General features: G+C 44.5%; 1 protein-coding gene across 1 annotated transcript in view; it reads left to right on the top strand.

Moving 5' to 3' along the window:
• Positions 1 to 18563, top strand: part of LOC135895267 (complement C4-like) — a 92002-nt gene extending 73439 nt beyond the window's left edge. Inside the window, exons 34-41 of the mRNA XM_065423340.1 lie at positions 95 to 182; positions 1565 to 1639; positions 4115 to 4223; positions 7179 to 7268; positions 7648 to 7740; positions 9268 to 9351; positions 16869 to 17001; positions 18422 to 18563. Of these exons, the coding sequence (XP_065279412.1) occupies positions 95 to 182; positions 1565 to 1639; positions 4115 to 4223; positions 7179 to 7268; positions 7648 to 7740; positions 9268 to 9351; positions 16869 to 17001; positions 18422 to 18563 (814 nt within the window). The remainder of the gene's footprint in view (positions 1 to 94; positions 183 to 1564; positions 1640 to 4114; positions 4224 to 7178; positions 7269 to 7647; positions 7741 to 9267; positions 9352 to 16868; positions 17002 to 18421) is intronic.
• The last annotated feature ends 1318 nt before the right edge of the window (positions 18564 to 19881 follow it).

Here is a 19881-nt window from a genome sequence, read left to right as displayed (position 1 = left end):
TAGTGTTTCTAATGTCCTGGGACTGATATGGCAACAGCAACACTGCATAAGTTGTACAATGTAAGCATTTACTAACAGCAATTTTCCCTAAAAGGTCCACAGGTCCCAATATACCAAAGATGTCTCTAGTTGATCTCTCACTTTTAAGTGGCTTGGAACCTGACACAACTGAACTTGAGCAGGTGAGGAGCATTTCTTTCATTGACATCTGTAATTTAATTTATTATTTTTGCACTGTTCTTTGGGAGTCTTTGTTTATCACAAGAGTAAAAGGGGTGGGTTTTAGCCCCACGTCTCTCAAAAGTTTGCAGAATAATTAACAGGAAACTGAGAATCGGGACAGACATTTTCATTATGGAAAAGAGTTAGGGCTGTCAATCAATCACAGTTAACTCACACGAATAACTCAAAAATTAATCATGATTTTAAAAATTAATTGTGATTAATCACAGTTTTAATCACACTGTTAAACAATACAATTCAATTGACATTTATTAACTATTTCTGATGTTTTTCTACATTTTCAAATATATTGATTTTAATTATAACACAGAATACAAAGTGTACAGTGCTCACTTTAAATTATTATTTTTGATAAGAAGAAGCAGGCAGCAGTATTTCCCGTAAATGTAAACAAACTTGTTTGTCTTAGCGATTGGCTGAACAAGAAGTAGGACTGAGTGGACTTGTAGGCCCTAAAGTTTACCTTGTTTTCTTTTTGAGTGCAGTTATGTAACAAAAAAAATCTACATTTGTAAGTTACACTTTCACGATAAAGAAATTGCACTATGGTACTTGTATGAGGTGAATTGAAAAATACTGTTGCTTTTGTTTATCATTTTTACAGTGCAAATATTTGAAATAAAAAATAATAATATAAAGTGAACACTGTACACTTTGTAGTCTATGTTGTAATAGAAATCAATATATTTAGATGTGTAGAAAAACATCCAAAATATTTAATAAATGTCAATTGGTATTATATTGTTTAACAGTATGATTAATCACAATTAATTTTTTTAATCACGATTAATATTTTTGAGTTAATTGCGTGAGTTAACTGCGATTAACTGACAGCCCTAGGTATGTGAGCTGTGAATTGCACCACTAGATCACATAGCGTAGACATACCCTTAGTTAGGGATTGATTGCTTTTGTTGATAGGTGGCTTGTCTGATGACTACTGGATTTGTCCTCCTAGACTTTTTTTTCTTTTTTTTTTTAATAGTCCCTGGCTGGATATGGTGTTTGGCTGCTTGAGTCAACTCAAATCTTAATATTTTGTACTCTTTTGTCTTATGACCATTAGATGCTCACAATATGCCCTTCATAATGGATTAAATAAATAAAATACAATAAAAATGAGCAAACAGTCCCTCCATATACTCATCCAGAAAATAGCCTAGGTCCTCCACCACATAAAGGAACAGCAGACGAAGGAACTGTTCATTCTAAGGAAGAATCAACCAGTCCAGTACAATACACAGCTAGGCAGTTTAAAACAGCCAGCATAAGCCAAAACAGATTTTAAACCAAAGTAAAAACGATGTTTCTGTTTTTGTAGTTGGTAAAGTCTGCAGACCAATACATCGACCACTTTGAGTACAAAGAAGGAAAGGTTTTGCTCTACTTTGGAGAGGTGAGTGAATCCTGTATGACTTTTCCAACTTCTGTCAGGTGATGTTATAAAGAAGAGAGTATGTTCAGAGGCATAGCTTTTAAATCTGTATATTGTTGGTACTGCTGCTTAGATCAATGTAGGGGGAGGGATAGCTCAGTGGTTTGAGCATTGGCCTGTTAAACCCAGTGTTGTGAGTTTAATGCTTGAGGAGGCCACTTAGGGATCTGGGGCAAAAATCAGTACTTGGTCCTGCTAGTGAAGGCAGGGAGCTGGACTCAATGACCTTTCAAGGTCCCTTCCAGTTCTATGAGATAGGTATCTCTCCATATATTATTAGTCCACCCAGACAGCAGTGCACCATCATGTATTAATTAGAGGACATACCCATTCTTTATCCAAAAGTATCTTTAGGCCTTTGTAATACCCAGAAAGATTAATACTATGTTCTGGACCAGGACTTTGGAACAAAGTAGTCACAGAGCCCCTAATGAATCCATTCAAGCCAGAGCAATTGCTAACATTTGTGAGGCCCCAGGGCCCGAATCCTGCAAAGCAATTATGCATGTACATAACTTCAGGCATGAGAGTAATCCCATTACAGACAGTGTGTTTCCATGTGCGTAAAGTTAAATATGTGCTTTGCTGGATCAGGGCCCATGACAAGAGAGATGTGCAGGGACGTCCTCAAATTATCTGCCTTCTGGGTATCTACAATGCCCCTGACATCCCTGTGGCATTACTTCACATGGTGACTGCTTCCTTCAGCCATTTGAGATGCTTCACTTCCTTAAGTGACACTCAAGCATAGATGCCACTCGCAGGTGATTTACACAGAAGGCAGCAGCAAGAAAAGAAATAATTAAGGACAAGGGCCAAACTGGATGAGAAAAAAATAGATATGTTAGAATTGCTATGGCTGACAAAGTGATTGTGTTTATGTGGGGATCATAAATAAATGTAACATATGTGGAATGCGATAGCTCAGTGGGTTGAGCATTGGCCTGCTAAACCCAGGGTTGTGAGCTCAATCCTCGAGGGGGCAACTTATGGACCTGGGGCAAAAATCAGTACTTGGTCCTGCTAGTGAAGGTGGGGGGCTGGACTGAATGACCCTTCAAGGTCCCTTCTAGCTCTATGAGATAGGTATATCTCCATTAAATGTAAATAAACTGTAACAGGGTCAGCACCCGCCTCTCGTGCATGTCCCCTTTTCTCTGGCCAATAGTTCCTGCAAACACAGTTCTTTTCACAGGGAGGGGGCACCCACCTTTCGTGGATGGCTTTCTCTCGGTTAGGTGTGAGCCTGCTTTTGGTTTTTTGTTTTCAATGGGGTGGCACCCACCTCTCGCAAGCACCACCCCTCCCCTGGCCGGTGGTTCTCTCAACTGGTCTTCAGCAGCTTAGCCCTCGGGCTGAGCCGCACATGCTGTCCCCGCTTTTGGGATATACAGTCCTGAGTTCTTATCACAGCCCTGGTTTGGGACCATAGCTCACCCAGCTGGTGTCCATTTCAGCAGCCCTCCCTGGGCTCAGTCTGCTACCAGACCAGCAGGGCACATCTCGGTACCCTTGTCTGGTCTGGCCAGGTCTTGTGCTCAGTCCTCCGGGCTCAGCCTGCCCGCACTGACTTTTTGACAGCTCTGCTGCTGCTCAATCCAGCCAGCCAGGCATCCAGTCTTTGGCAGCCTTGCTGGGCTCAGTTCTGTCTGGTGAGCTGTCTGGAGTGAGCTATCCGCAGTCCAGCCACACACCTGGTCCTCCCTCATCAAGCGCCACACAGCCACTGAAGGCTCTGCTCTGCTGCTTGCCTTTTATCTGGCCCTTCTGGCCCCTTATTGGTGGCTCTCGCAGCCCCTCTGATTGGCCGCTCTTCTGCAGCCACTCTAGGCTGCTTAGACTACTAGAGGACTTCTCGCCACTCTATTCTGGGAAAGGGTGATGCAGGACTGCAAGTCCTCCAGCAGGGGGCCTCCAGACCTAGTCCACCCTGCCACAGGCCCTATGCAGTTACATAGTTAACAAAGGTCTATTGCTGTCCCTTAGTTCTATAAAAGAACCAGTGCATATTGGCACAGGGCACTTTGGGATGTTAGGGCCTGATTCAGGAAAGCCTTTAAGCCTCCATTCCTGTTCAGGATGACTTCAGTGGGACTTAAGCACATGCTTAAAATAAAGCAAGTGCTCTGATGATTAGGGATACTTTCTGGAGTGAGGATCTCAGAAAGAGAAGACCATCGATGCTGTACACAGCCAATAAACCTGCTTATTCTTTAATAGCAAGTCTTTAGCATATTGATTCAAAGCGCTCAATAACCTGAGAAAGAACAACCTTATGCATTTGTGGCTGAAACAGCCAGTTAATTCATCCATGCTGTCAGAAAAAAAGTGTTCAGCAGAACCAACACTATAGGCACGAATAAATTGGGGAGTGGTTGGGGAGCATGAATTCTCTTTTTGTAATAAATGTTGTTTGTGTTTGCTTTTTTTCTGCAGCTCAGCAATGGATCCAAACCAGACTGTGTGTCATTTGGGGCTAAGCAAATCAATCCCATGGGTCTAGTACAGCCAGCAAATGCCATCATTTATGATTTTTACAACCCTGGTAAGCTGACCCAGTAGTATAGAAAAAATGAACATGAAACTATTAAGAAAGGGCAAGACGCCAAGACTGAATTTTTCCCTTCTGTCCGTTGAGAAGAAACCCTAGTATATTGGAATGCGATGTGTGAATCAATATTTTTCTTACAGTGCTTAATGCAAAGACTCCCCTCTGAATAATGACTGGTAACGTCACAGCGAGAGCACACTTTAACAGAGATCTTTTCAAGAAGTGATCTCCTGGTTTCCATTGATTGCAGGGGACTGAAAATACATATTTTACTTGTATGAGGTTTTTAAGTGAACTTTTCATGCTTGTGTAAAATTGATCTCCACAGATCACATAGAGCCATAAGTGCCGACTGGAGCACCCACAGGGAAAAATTAGTGGGTGCTCTGCACCCACCAGCAGCCAAGCTCCCCTCACCCCCCGCCCCCCTTCCAACTCCCCCCCGAGCGTGCCGCGTCCCCACTCCTCCACCTACCTCCCAGCGCTTCCCGCCGGGCCGCCGCCAAACAGCTGTTTGGCAGCATTAGCACGCTCCGGGAGGGGGAGAGGAGCGGGAACGTGGCACACTCAGGGGAGGAGGCGGGGAAGAGGTGGGGCCAGTGCAGGGATTTGGGGAAGGAGTTGGAATAGGGGGAAGGAGGGGGCAGAGTTGGGGCGGGGACTTTGGGGAAGGGGTTGGAATGGGGGTGGGGAAGAGGCGGGAAGAGGCGGGGCTGGGGCGGGGCCTCATGGAGAGGGAGGGGGAGCCAAGGGCAGGGGTGGTCGAGCACCCACGGCAAAGAGGGGAAGTCGGCGCCTATGCATAGAGCACCAGCAGCAGTAGACCAAGCTTCCCCAAATTTGTGCCTGGGATCAACTCTAAGGACAAAGGCCCAGATTCTCAAAGGTATTTAGGTGCCTAACTCGATACATTGAATGGGAGTTAGACATCTAAATACCTTTGAGGATCTGGGCCAAAGAGACTAGTTCAGTCTCTATGTTGATTCAAACCTTGGCCTCTGATGGTACTATTAGCACAGTGATCAACTAGTGCCATACATGGTGGTGGTATTTGTAGTGTGGATCGTTATCGACTAGAAAATGTTTAATTGATGAATTTGCATCAGAACTTTTTTTTTCAAGAAACAGTAAATGTTTTACATAACTTTTTCTCCTTTAAGCTTTCCATTGTGGATCTGTCCACCACTGCACTTTGTTTATTAGACCATCTCTTTTCCTTTACAACATCCAACCCACAAACCAGCTAAGTACTCCAAATCCTAGGCTTCTTAGAAGTCCTTTATAGAAAGGAGACACTTCAACTGCAAAATATCATATGTCTTCCGGTAGAATCTAGAGTCCCCAATCAGGATCAGAGCCTTGTTATGCTAGGCATTCTACAGACATAGTAAAAGTATTTCATTTACCTTTTTTGATTTCTAGAAATGGAATCAAGTTGCAAAATTAAGATCTAGCTACAGATTTCAAAGTTTTAGGGAGAAATGGGGTGTTTCAGTTTTTGGTATGGTCTATTCTAAAGGTAGGTACCAGTTGCAAAATCCAGATCCAGAATTTAGAAACTTCAGCACTGTTTGAATCTGGAGCTTTGGTTGGGATTATCTATAGCACCTTTCTATATGGTGCATTTCTTATTCCCATCTAAATATCTGAGATTTCATTTTAGCTGCTAAAATAAAGGAGCCTGGGGGTGAGGAAGAAGAATATTGGGAATTGTAGCAATAGGCAGACAGAAACTAGGTTAAATTACACTTGCTTGACTCTATGACTGAAGACTGAGCCATTGGTATTTGGAGTGATCAGATTTATGAGCCAAACTACAACTGAAGTTCTGATTAAACCAGGATAAAGCTAAATAGTCAGTGTATGGTACTCGATGGGTGAGAAATAAGAGAGATTGTTCAAAGAAAGTCAGAGGCGGCTGTGCTCTCTGTGTAAACATCATTAAACCAGAGTGAAGATAGTGCCTCTCAAGTTATGTCTACACTGCAAATGAAGTTGTGACTGGAGCATGGTAGGCATACCAACACTAGCTTTAATCTAGCTAGCATGAGTAACAATAGTAGTGAAGATATAGTGGCATGGTTCTAGCAATCTCAATACATTCCCAGAGTCCCCAGCGGGCTTTTACTCAGGGGGCGAGCCTGTTTTACCACATCGCTGCTATTGTAACCTGTGTTAGCTAGATTACAGGTAGCACAGGTTTCCCTCCCCGTGCTACAGTCACACCTTCATTTGTGGTGTAGACATACTCTGAGAGGCAATGGCCTCCTCAGACCCATATAATATAGGGAGCAAAGTTGTTGCTATCTTCTCTGTAAATGCTATGGCAGTGAACTGTACTTGCAAAAGAAAGATACCCTGATGTGAGGTTGCTCAAAGTCCCACTCCTTGTGGGACTTAAAAGCAGCAAGGTTATTAAGTTCTCTTTCTCTTCTCTCTTCAGACTGCCCCTGCTAGCAGATGAGGATAGCAGAGAACAGGCAAACTCCAGAGCTCTTAAGTGCAAGCAACCACTTAACCCCCATCCTGGGATGTTTAGATTCTGACCTTCCCCACCTGCCATAATTCTGAGCAGAATGAAAACATTGGGCTAGACCGATTTACACTATCTGGCTCAGAGATAGAAAGATGGCTCATAGGACAAAGGTCCTTAATAGACATTATTTAAAACTTGTAAATTAGTGTTGACTGTGTCCCTTTTTAAACAGATGTTTTATGTGATGAAACGGGTTTAAAATTAAACACATTGTTCAGTTGGAATCCAAACCATGAGTTTCCATCAATATTATAGAGTTAAGGGATGGCAGTTGCTCATGCAGGTTGCACAGAAGAACCCTCAGTGCACTGGGGACGTTCGGTTGCAAAGGTGAACTCTGCAACTCTGGCCCATCGCCATCTTTTCCAATTTAGGCTGCTTGAGAATTAAATTATTTTGTTTCCTTTCTTTAGGGAGAAAATGCAGTGTATTTTACAGTGCACCCAGACAGAGTGCCATGTTATCAAAGCTGTGCCATGCAGAGGTTTGCCAGTGTGCTGAAGGTAAGGTATTGATAAATGTGATTGAATCAGTTCCAAATGAATTCATTCCTTCATAGCAGCCAGCTGTTCATTTTAAGGCCAGAAGGGACAATTATGATCATCCTGTCTGACCTGCAAAACACAGGCCATAGAACCTTACCCAGTATCTGCACCAAGACCGTAACTTCTGTTTGAAAGTTAGTCAGTCTTGATTTAAAGTTTCAATATGATAAAAAAATTCATCACATCCCTAGGTACATTGTTCCAATGGTTAGTTACCTGCAGTGTTAAAAATTTGTGCCTTATTTCAAGTCTGAATTTGTCTAGTTTCAGCTTCAAATCATTTGTTTCTCTTAGGATAGAGTGGGACTGTTGAATATATTTAAATTGTTCAATCTAGGTCCCTGTCCACAAAGAAGAATGACTTTCAATAAAGCCATGACAGAGGATACACGGAAAAGCTTTGCATGCTACCACCCTGTTGTAGACTATGGTAAGACATGAAAGTTGTTTTCAATGTCTTTTAAACTTGGTGTTTCTCTATGTGAACCTTCTGCCAGGTGAAGCCAGCACCAGCCAGGGCCAGGTTCAATATCTAGTGGTTCCTTTCCATTGATACAACACAGAACCGGCTTGAGCCCCCACCCAGGAACCTGGGGAAATTACACACCACCCCTGGGTGCCTCTGAGAGGCAATACTTCCCCACTCGCAAGCACAGAGGCTGAGTGTAGAAAAGAAACGTTTAATAAAAGGAGGGAAGTGACTCAGTGTTAATTTGGGAAAACACCGCAAACAGGGTTCATAAACATAAACCATGAGCAAAAGACCCACCCCTAAGTAAGTTGGGTAGTGTCCTTTTCCCCTCAGGTTCTTAAGTCCAGCAACCCAAAAAGCAGAGTAGGTGTGTTCATGTAAATACAGTTTGCTCCAGAAGTCTCTCCCCTTCCCAGCTAGCTGTCAGGGGAGAATTCATTCAGTTCATTTTGACCCTTACATCTGTAGTGGTAAATTGTCTCTATAATGAACCTCCCCTAAACTGAGCAGAGTTTCTGGCTTGGAGTCTGTCTGGGATGGGGAGACGAGTGGGTATTAGGGCAGTCATTCTGGACAGGGGAGAGAAAAAGAGAGGTTTCCAAGGAATTCATCTGGGCTGGGGAGAAGGGCAGTGAGTGGGTGATGAGAAGTCTGGCTGGGCGGGGGTTGGGGGGCAAGAAAGAATGCATACCAGTATGTTACTCTGGTTCAGAGAAGACCGGTGGCATTGGAGCCTCTGACCTCATGGTCCCTGGTGTTAGGTAATAATAATGCCTATTTCTTATATAGCAGTTTTCATCAGTAGATCTCAAATAGCTTCACACTCTATAATGTATTTTCCTCAAAACACCCCAGCAAGGTAGGGAAGTGCTGTACAGATAGGGACAGAGAGGCTGCATGACTTGCCTAAAGCCACCCACAAGTAGGGAATTGAACCTCAGTCTCCCATAGCCTAAGCTAATGCTTCAGCCATCAAACTATCCTTCTCTTCTGATAGGAAAGGGGATAGCAAACAGTAGGTGACTCCTTCTAGTGTTTCCTTCCTTCCCAAACCTGCTGAGCCAGCTAAATACCTCTTTATATGTTAGTTTGTCTCTCTGGCTCCTCTCTAGGATATGCAGGGTGCAAGAGCTACTGGAGGAAGAATCTGGCTCAGCAGCTTTAGTGGCGTGCACATGAATGCAGTGGTAGGACAAAGACAGGCCTTTCCCAGTGCAGCAGTCCAGGAAACCTACTGATATAGTCTGGTCTATCTCCAAGTGGGACGATAATGTCACATTTGGCAGAGGGGGTTCAACCCCACAAACTCCTGATCAGTGTCTGCCTTGTCAAGTACATACCTTACCAGTTGTCTTTCAGATTTCCAGCTCACTTGGTAGCACATCTGCCTCTGTGCTGGAAACCACTTAAAGTGTATTTGATTTTCCTTTCTGTATGCTTTTTAATATTTGCATCCATCCTCACACAAATACTATCCTGTTGCAGCATACCATGTAGAGATCCTGGGGACGACCCAAAAGAATGCTTTTGATTACTATGAGACCAAAATCCAAAGAATCCTAAAAGTCGGTAAGTATAAACTTTGCATTCATTTACGGCAAAATCTGGCCTTCTCCAAGGAAAGTAATTTTTTCTACCAAACTGGTGGCATTCTAAGGACAATAATACTCATTCAATAGTTCCATTTTCTATGTTTTAACAGAAATGCCCAGGCCATTGTACTAGAGAGACAATGAAAAATCTGTTTGTTCTAAAAGCAGGATTGAGATAGATATTTGCTAGTAATTAGGTACAAGCATACTAACAATGGGTGAACATCAACAGGTTTCAAGTTGGAATTCAGTTTAGAATAATTATCCAAAATCGGAATAGTTATACAGGCCATCCAAACCTCTCTGAGTCTGTAAAGTAAGGTTGGGAATCTTATGAAAGCAGGACTGGACTTCCACTCCTGTCCTAGCTAGGAATACCCAGAGACCTGCCTTTCTCATGCTGTTTCAGCACATTGTCAGTTCCAATCCAAGTGGGAGACAAATGTGGTGAAAATAGATCTAAACATTTCAGAGCCTCCAAAATTTTTGGTTCAAATGAACCAGCGAATCTTTCCAGAAGACTGGAGGAATAAAATGCTGCCCACTAGGAGCAGTACATATTCCCTTTCAGGGAGAGAAGACCAGTGGAGAGTTTTATGATTAGATATTTTCACACACATGTCTTGAATACCAGTTTGTGTCTCTGAAGGGAAGACACTGGTCTTTTCTTTTCATGGTGGACAGGGTTTGTTACTTACTGGATTTTACCAGCCAAGAAGAAGATGGATTTGTTTTACAGATAGCGGCTCAAATATTTCTCAAGGTTTCTAGACCCTCGTTTAGTGTGATAGAGTTGAACTGTATTCGGTTAGCGCGTGGTTAGACCTATCTGGTCCAGGTTAGGGTTTCCTGTCTTTTAAAAGCTTCTCTCAGATTCAGGTGATCATTCCCATGTGATAGTATGAGAACTCACCACAGTGTTTGCTGCTCAGAGCCAATGGATGGATTATGAAGTCCAATTAGCTGGTGAACTAGAGAGAGTAGCCCTTCAAGCCTGGATTTTGTACCTGTGATGACAGAAGAGAAGAAGATTGTCTTTGCTTCCATTGCTGCAGTGGCGCAGTCCTGCAGAAGACTTTGTGCTGATGGTGGGTGGGTTCAAAGCAGGTTTTGTGCCACCACCATTCTAGTCCCCTGCCTACACACTTCCATTTACCTAGTTCATCAGTAAACCAGGACAGTCTTCACAGTAGTTGTGGGGGAAGAGGGCGGATAATATCCCAGGGGAAGTTCAGCCACTGCGGACATCAGTTGGTTGTAGTATCTTGTCAACCTCTTGGTCTTGTAGCTGGGAGGTTTGCCTTCCCAGAGCAAACTGAAAAACTTTAAAGTTCTGAAAGCTTCCATGGTCACTCCAGCCTTGTTGGTTCATTCCCCTGATGGGATGGAATGAAGGCACTGGTCTTTGCCTGGATGGGCGGTCATCACACCTGGATGAGCAGAACTTTTGTTATGTGTCCAGTGGTCCAGTTTTTGGCTGATGATCTGGTCCTGGGTGTGTGGGTCCAGAGATAGCTTATGTGATCCCAGTGGTTTCCAAGTGCAGGAGGTAGGATAATGCAGTCCTTGGCATTGTCTATATGGAGGGTGAGGATGCTAGGAACAGTGACTCTGGAGGAGTCCAGCAACATGCTGGACGGATCTGTTAATTCTAGGAAATCTGCAGGGTCTTAGCCAGGAAATCCATAGACTGCAAGGTTCTCTTTGCTCTTATTCTCCCAGCCTATTATGGTGATTTCTCAGATAGTTACAATCCCCCCATGGATTTGAACACTTATCAGACTACAGCATGAGTCGTACAGTTACCTACAAGCCATAAGAATTTTAAAAACTGATGGCAATTTGACTACAATGGGCCTGCGGCAAAATGACATAATTGCTCAAGTAAGCAAGCCCAATCCATCTTTGTTTTCCTTTGCATTCCTAGCTGTAAGGGAAATTGAGTCCACTATGTGGCATACATGCCCTTCAAGTCTTGCACTACACAACAAATCTGCAGCACTTGCTGTATTACTCAGGGGAGCAATGCACATGTAGGACAGCATATATTACTGAATGGCTTTTTTCTTTGGATTTGAAATAGTGTACGTAAAATTGATGTAAGTTTAAACTAGTGAATAAATAAAATTCTCTTAGAATTGGGCTTCAAGGGTTAATATTGTTTTCCAAGTCACACTGAAATCTTATTTGCTTTGAAATATTCAACTTTAGGATTAGGTTTTATATCCAGAACTTTTCACACTCAGGATATCCCATAATACTTTATAGTGCAGAGACTGTGTAAGAAGCCAGGAGCCACTATGAACACAGCAATATCTTGTAAACAGCTTGGGATGCCTTTTAATTGTTGCTGTTAAGATTTGTATCTGTGCCATAGTTATGCCTGCTATTTTGCATTGTATTCAGAAGGAGAATTTGGCCAGCACAGTGGCGCTATCTGCTCTTTTCAAAACGTGTCATGAGATCTTAAAATTCCATCTGGAATGTTGCTAGAAGCAGGTAGAAGTGACCTTATTTTATGTCCTACCCAAGTAGTAATACTGACCTATTTTAACACAGAGATTAGTCTCTGTTTGCCAGAAGCTGGGAATGATCACTTGATGATTACCTGTTCTGTTCATTCCCTCTGGGGGCACCTGGCATTGTCCATTGTCGGAAGACAGGATACTGGGCTAGATGGACCTTTGGTCTGACCCAGTATGGCCGTTCTTATGTTCTTATTATGATCCCTGTTATGGCTGGGAAGTGAATGTCCTATGCAGTAGTTTCTGAGGGAACAGCATATCATAGTTGTTTTCAACCTTTTTTCATTTACGGACCCCTACAAAATTTCGAATGGAGGTGCGGACCCCTTTGGAAATCTTAGACACAATCTGCAGGTCCCCATGGGTCCACAAACCACAGGGTTGAAAACTACTGTTCTGTGTTACCAATAACCTTTCACGAACCCCTTAGACATAGACTGCGGGCCCCCAGAGGTCCATGAACCACAAGTTGAAAACCACGAGCATATTAGGATGCATCATTGTAGGGCAGGTCAGCAGCACTGGAGATGTAGATTTTCTGATTCTGCCTGCTACACTAAGCACTGAAACACCACCAATGTTGAGGTGAAGATTATGAAACATCAACTTCGTTGGGCTGGTCATTGTGTGGGGATGGCTGATACTAGTATTCCGAAGCAAGTCCTCTTTTCTCAACTTAATCATGGTATGAGGACTTGCAGGGGACTGAGGAAATGCTACAAGGACACCCTGAAAGTATCTTAAGAAGGGAGTTCTTCCCACGAATTGGGAAGAGCTGGCTAGCAATAGACTACAGTGGTGTCACATCACACATCAAGGCTCCGCCCGTTTTGAAGAGAATCACCTTGCTCAAGAGACTGAGAAGGAAGGAGCATGTACAGCATCCTGGCCAGCAGTTGTGCTCTCTCCAGGCAGATACCAGTCACATATGTGGGAGAACCTGTAGAGCATGGATTGGACTCCTCAACCATCTTAAGTCTCATCAATGACTTTTCCCCCTGGCAGATGACATCCTCATATCGAGGGATAGCCGATGACGATGATTAGGTTTGCGTGCTTTGAAGAAAGAGTGTGAGGATAAACCATTTTAAATAAATTACTGCTTTTGTTTTTCAAAGAGTCAAGGTGGGTGAGATAATATATTTTATTGGACCAATTCCTGTTGGTGAAAGAGACAAACATTTGAGCTTCACAGAGCTCTTCTTCAGATCTGGGAAAGGTACTCAGGCCTGGTCTATACTAGAGAATTTGGTTGGTTTAGCTTTGTCAGTCAGGGGTGTGGAAAAGCCACACCACTGAGTGAGGTAGTTAAGCTGATCTAGGTCCCTGTGTAGACGGCGCTAGGTAGACATAAGATTTCTTCAGTCGACCTAGCTACCATCTCTTAGGGATCTGGATTACCTATGCCAACAAGAATCCCTCCCGTTGGCATAGGTAGGGTTTACACTGAAGCGCTGCAGTGGCACAGCGTTTTAAGTGTAGCCAAGCCCTCAGAGTGTCACAGCTAAATACAAGGTGAAACAGATTGTTAAGCACAGGGAGTTAACACATGTTGCAAGAAACCCTTCCAAATGAAGTGGGCAGTGAACACCTCTGCAGTCATAGGACAAGGGTGAGTTAGTGGATTGTAATGAGACATAAAACCAGTGTCTTTGTTTTTTAAAAGCTTTTCTTCCTAAATCTCTTCATCTTTATACAATTTAAACAAAGCTTCAGATGGGTTTAAAAAGCTACATATCAAAGCAACGAGAGACTTGTAGTATCCTTATTAATGTTTGTTATCGACCTAGGTCGGAGTAGCCAACTTGTGGCCCTCTGTGCTCTAAACTGTGGGCCTTAAAGGTGACTGTGTTAAGAAGAAAATTTGTGGTTGGTTATGAATGGAAAATGGATCCCTGAGCCAGACTCTGGGAGTGTTTGAACCAGGCCCGCCAATTTCTCCCCCGCAGCTGCTTCCCACTGCTTTCCTCACAGACGCAGGCACAGCTTGGATGTAAGCCAGCTGTGCTCTGTGAAGCTGCCATCCTTTCTCCCATTCACCAACATCAGAGGGCTGGGAGGAGAGAGTAGCTCTGGGTTTTCCATTGCCTGCTTCCCGTCTGGGCTGTAGGACCCCCAGTAAGAGCAGTGTAGGTGCTCAAATGGCAGTGCCAGAGCCTAGGGGAGCACCCAGCAAAGGAGGACTCCCTTTTCCCACAAACCTGGCCAGGAGAGGGGGAATAAAAGAGAAGAAGCTGAGACCCAACACCCAGTTCCACAGTTCTCAGGCCCAGCCCTTGTGCAGGTTACAGGGACTGTTCTAACTTGTGTCAGGTAACACCTCTCCCCTAGGGACCACACGTCACCTGAGGATAGTAGAGCACAGCGCACTGCAGCCACTCGCCATCCCCGCTGCACTCCGGTTGTGGTGAGAGAGGCATGGGGACGATCCCTGCTTGATCTGTGCCTGCTGAGGAGTTCCTTATTCCAGGGGATTCCCCAGCAAGGGGACTTGAAAATGTCCAAAAGGAGCAGAATTTTGGAATCATATTTCAGCCGTAAGGATGACCTGAGGGTATGTCTACACAGCAAAGAAAAACCTGTGACTGGCCCATGCCAGCTGACTCAGGTCACAGGGCTCGGTAGGGTTGCCAACATTGTAATATTTAACAACCGGGCACTCCAGCACCAGTGCTGGAACCTCCCCTGCCCTGCCTCTTCTCCTGAGGCCCCACCCCTGCCCCGCCTCTTTCCCCCTTCCCTCATCACTCACTGCTTTTCCCTCTGGCCCCCCACTCCGCTCTGCCTGGGTCGGGAGGGACTCACCTGCAGAACTGGGCCTAGGAGCTGCAGCCACCCAACGCAGGTAGGAGGTGGCCCCGGCGGAGTAGGGGTTGGTGGTGGTGATGGCCTGACATCTTCCCACCTCCCTCACCCACAGTAACTGGACTTGACTGGACACGGTCAGGTCCCTTTTTGACCAGACTTTCCAGTTGAAAACTGGTCACCTAGCCACCCTAAGCTGTGGGGCTGTTTCATTGCTGTGTAGGCTTCAACCTGGGGCTGACGCCCAAGCTCTAGGACCTTCCCACCCCACAGGGCCCTAGAGTCCTGGGTCCAGCCCGAACCTGGAAGTGCACACAGCAATGAAACAGCCCTGCAGCTCAAGTCGGCTGGCATGGGCCAGCTGTGGGTTTTTCTCTGCTGTGTAGACATTCCCTGAGTGGCCCCACAGATCTAGGTATTTGTAGGCGACTGGACTAGATGACCTGTCGAGGTCCCTTCCAGTCCTACATTTCTATGATTCTATGGCCCCCATCAGCATAATATCTGAGCACCTAAAAGGAAGCATAGTCCCTGCCCAAAGAACTTACAGTCTAAATATTGACATGTTCCCATGGTTTATTTGCTCCCAGTAATGTAAGGAACTATTTGCTTTGTCCTTTTTATGAAGAAGAGATGGTTGCTTCTTTTATCTGGAAAGGAAAGATTTACAGTCTAGTACAGTTCTTCTGTCTGTGAGAAGCTCCTGAATGGCAGGAAGCATTCTCTAGTAGTTAGAACAAAGGTCTGGGATCCTGGACTCCATTCCCAGCATTTTCCTTTGACTTTCCGTGTGTTGTTGAGTAAATTATTCACCTTCTATGCACCTCAGTCTGCCCATCTGTAAAATAGGCATAGCAGTCATGAACTGCCTCTCTGGGGTGTGTGCGAATGAACTGATGCTTCGAAATCACTTTGTGATACTTCAGGAAGCAAGATGTTACCCGTCAAGGTGTGATTATAGCCTTTGCTTTGCCTGGTAGCGAATGCAGTAGTTAGTAAAGCAAAACCATTTCCGAGTGGCCCATTATGCCAGCCTCCGTCATCCACTGGTTACATTTTCAAACAAGCACCTTTGCACTTTTCTCCAGTGCTGCCCCTCATTCTTGAGAGGAGCTTCCAGTGAACATCTGCAAAGCTATCTCATTCTCCTTAAAATTCCTCTTTGCTGTGATGCCTGCAATAAACTTGACAATGACAATAACTGTGCAAAGACCACTGCCTATCACGCTGACCAATATTGTCTCGTTTCCTTTGACTTCTTTGTTCAGCTGTGTGCATCTATCTTGTCTTATACTAAGGGATGGAAGTTGTAAATTCCAGCTTCAGCAGACATACCTGCACTAGCACTAATCGAGCTAATGTGCTAAATATTGACATGTAGCTGTGGCAACACAAGAAGGGCTTGCTACCCTGAGCATGTACGTATGGTCTCAGGTGGGATTGTACTTGGGGTGGTAGCCCCTCCCACTGTTCACACCACTGCAGCTACACTTTGCATTTTTAGTGCACCAGCTTGGTTAGAGCTAGCATGTGTCTGTGAGCTGGAGTTTACACCTATTAGCTCCAGTGTAAACACACCTTAAGAGAAATTCCAGCTGAAATTTTTCAGTTAGCTCCATTGGGAAACTAGGTTTTGGAACAAAGCACTGCGTCTGTTGATCTATGGGCAGCGCCGTATTATTGCCTAGGCCGACAAGGCCTAGGCCTAGGGCGGCAAATTTGCAGGGGCGGAAGCTCCCCTCCGCGCCCCGCCCCCCTGCTCCAGCTCACCTCCGCTTCCTCGGCAAGCGCGCCGCCGCGTCCTGTTTCTCTCCCCTCCCAGCGCTTGCCCCGCGAAACAGCTGTTTCAGGGAGGGAGGGGGGAGGAGAGGGAACGCTGCGCACTGGGGGAAGAGGCGGGGCCGGGGGCGGGGATTTGGGGAAGGGATCCAATAGGGGAAGGGATGGGGCGGAGTTGGGGCGGGGACTTTGGGGAGGGGGTTGGAATGGGGGCGGGGAAAGGGTGTACATGACTCCACAGGGTGCAGGACACTGGACAATCTGTCCCTAAAAGTTTATTTTACTGTTGAAAAAACATAGTTCTTACTGTGAACACTACAGACTTTTTCTCTTTACTAGTATCAGACAGAAGCCGTTTATGGTGCTTTCTTTGTTTCCACAATAGCTGGTGATGAAACCATCCAGATAGGTGATCTCCGACGGTTCTTAAAGCGTTCATCTTGCGAATTAAAGGTGGAGGCTGGCAAACAATACCTTCTGATGGGGAAAGATGGGCAAACTATTGACTGCAACAACAAGTAAGTAAAGTGCCTCCTTTATAAGCAATAGCGACTGATGTTGCAAGGTCTATCAACAGATACTGAACTGTGAGGTGACCTGTGAGTCAGATGTGCCAAGATCTATTATCTTCCAGGGAAGTCTGCAACTGAGGACTTTTTTTATTAGAATGCTCTTTTTATAAAGGATTGGGCCAAATTTTGAGGCCCTTATTCAGGCACTGATTCTGCTGCCCTCGTCCATCTGCAAAATATGCAACGGCACAGGTAAAATGGTCATTGCACTGTAACATGCAGCTGCTTGACCCAAGCCGGTAACTGCCCAGTTACCTATTCTGCATGCACAGCTGCATGTTTGCATGCACAATTACGTGCCTAGAGCCAGGCATGCATACTCTGGAGGATCAAGGTAGGCTGCTATTTTTGAAAATCTGGCCCTGAGGCTACGGTATCATAACTGTAGGAAATGGGGAATGGGAAACTCCAGTTCAGTATCTTGAGAACCCCTTGAACTATGTTTATGTTTGGAGAACAAATTTGAATACGTTGTTCTTTTGGCAAAGTGGGGTTAAAAAAAGAAACAAAAATGCCCATTCTAATGGGAAGCCTGTGCTGCGTATATGGGGACAGAACAACTCTCAAAATCAAGGCTGCTTCCACTGCATGAAGTAGGGGTTTGCCCCAGGAAGGACCGAGTAAAATCTGTGGGCCCAGTTCCGGGACAACTTGTAGCCTGATCCAAAGCCAATTGAAGTCAATGGACAAGCTTCCATTGTCTTCAGTAGGCCTCGGATAGGGCCCCAAAGCATTTCTCATCATGTTAGAGGCTATTCCCTATGGTGCTTTCTCCATTCCAGTTTTAAATGGCTGAAGGCAAAGCACTATGGCTTTCACTATCTTTCTGGTCGTCTACCACCTAATAGCTCTCACTGTATGTCTCTTGAGATTCTGCCTATATGTCTTTACTCCAATTTTATCCCGTTACTCCTCTGTGTACCCCCTTGCACCACCTTAGCAAGTCCTCTTGCTGAGCTGGGGAGTTTCACCAATTCTGGTTTGTATGATTTTTTTTCATTTCCCGTCACAAAATTTTGAACTCCCAAAACTCAAAGTGAAATTTAACCCAGTCTACCACATTTACCTTGGTTTAAACCCCAAACCATAAATCATCCCGGGACTGCCCTAATCCAAAACTTGTTCAAACTTGAGTGAACCTGTTGGTGAGCCCAGATTAGGTTTCATGTTTGCTGCAAAACCTGAAACCAGGCAATGTTCATCTGGCCTAGGGCCAGATTCACGGCTGGTGTAACACCACTGACCTTACAGTTGTTAGCCCAAGGATGAATCAGACCCCACAGGGTTTATACTCTTCACATACTTTAGGCAAAGCTGTCTTTCAGCATTAACTAACACCTCCTTTGTTATTGTAATTGTTACATAGGATGCAGTACTTCCTCGATTCACAAACTTGGATAGAGGAGATTCCAGATGGTAACACATGCAAAGCCACCACTCGCCGAAAACCTTGTGTTGACCTCCATGATTTTATGAATGAGTATGAGATAAACAAATGCAACATTTGAATCTTGGTGTCACACAACGTACCCTCTACCTGTTAGTGCTACTCTTTCCCTGGGCTGGGTATGGCCCATAAAGCATTAAAGTTCTAGGAACATATAACAGAGCTTGTTTTGTTACTGTGTGTGTTTCTATGAATAACTGCCTGCTCCCTGGATGGGATTTATTACTGTGTGGGGATAGCGTGGCAAAAATGTCAGCTAAATTATCATTTCAAATGCACAAGCCTTTCCTTGAAACAAAGTCTACGGCCTGGTCAACACTAGAAGATTAGGTCAGCATAACTACATTGCTGGGGACCTAAGTCGCTTTGGAGACAAACCCTAAAAAATGGCCAAGAAAATGATACCTTCCTTAAAGGATATGCCCCCCAGTCAGAGACAGAGAAAACTGTTCCCAGACAATAGTTGCAGTTGCCATTAATTGCTATATTTGTTGTCTGACTCTAGCTTGTATGGCAATAGTTAGATGTGTGACAGCTGCACCGTTGTAGTTTAGACACGACCTACATGGGAAGGAGGACAAATAGGCTGGAATAGCTACATCTCTCAGGGGTGTGGGTTTTTCACACCCTTGAGAGATGTAGCTATACCAATGTAAATTCCGAGTGTAAACCAGGCCTTAGACACTGAGGAAATAGGGCCCTTAGAAATATATAAAATGGATGGTTGCACCAGAATGCCCAGAGAGGCAGATATCTGTGACAGCCAGTTAGGGGAGTAGATGTTTGACCCATAAATAGAAAATAAACATATCTTGGTCAATTAGAAACTTGGTTACTTAAGTCTGTACAGCAATCTGTATAGCTCAGTCAATCAGAGCATTTTAAGCACATCATAGGGCTGTTCTCTGTCTCAGCCTCAGCCCATCACAAAAAGGTTATTGCAGAATTAGGGGTGGTGGAGGCATTCAGATGAGGGTGATGAGAATGATATTGGGCAAGGAAAATCACTCAGGAAACAAGATTGGAAAGGAGGGGACAGGATGAAAACAAAAAATAATGACTGGGTTAGAGAAGGTAAATTGGGAGCTTCTGTTCTCCTGGTCTCATAACACAACAAGGGGACATTAAATTAAAAAAGGTAGGCAATTCAAAATTGATAAAAGGAAATACTTTTCCACATAACATGTAATTAGACTGTAAAACCTACTGCTACGGGATATCATTGAGGCCAAAAGCCCAGCAGGATTTAAAAAAAAGGATTGGCCATTTACATTGTTAACAAGAATATCTAGAGTTTTAACTGTTAATGCTAACACAAAGTTTTGGAAGCAATGCTAAATCTCCTGCTGCAGGGTTCTTATACCTCCCTCTGAAGCATC

Source organism: Emys orbicularis, chromosome 1 (genome assembly GCF_028017835.1).
Source record: "Emys orbicularis isolate rEmyOrb1 chromosome 1, rEmyOrb1.hap1, whole genome shotgun sequence".
NCBI lineage: Eukaryota > Metazoa > Chordata > Testudines > Emydidae > Emys > Emys orbicularis.
The sequence above is the reverse complement of the archived record's forward strand: the minus strand, read 5'-3'. Positions and strand labels throughout refer to the sequence as shown.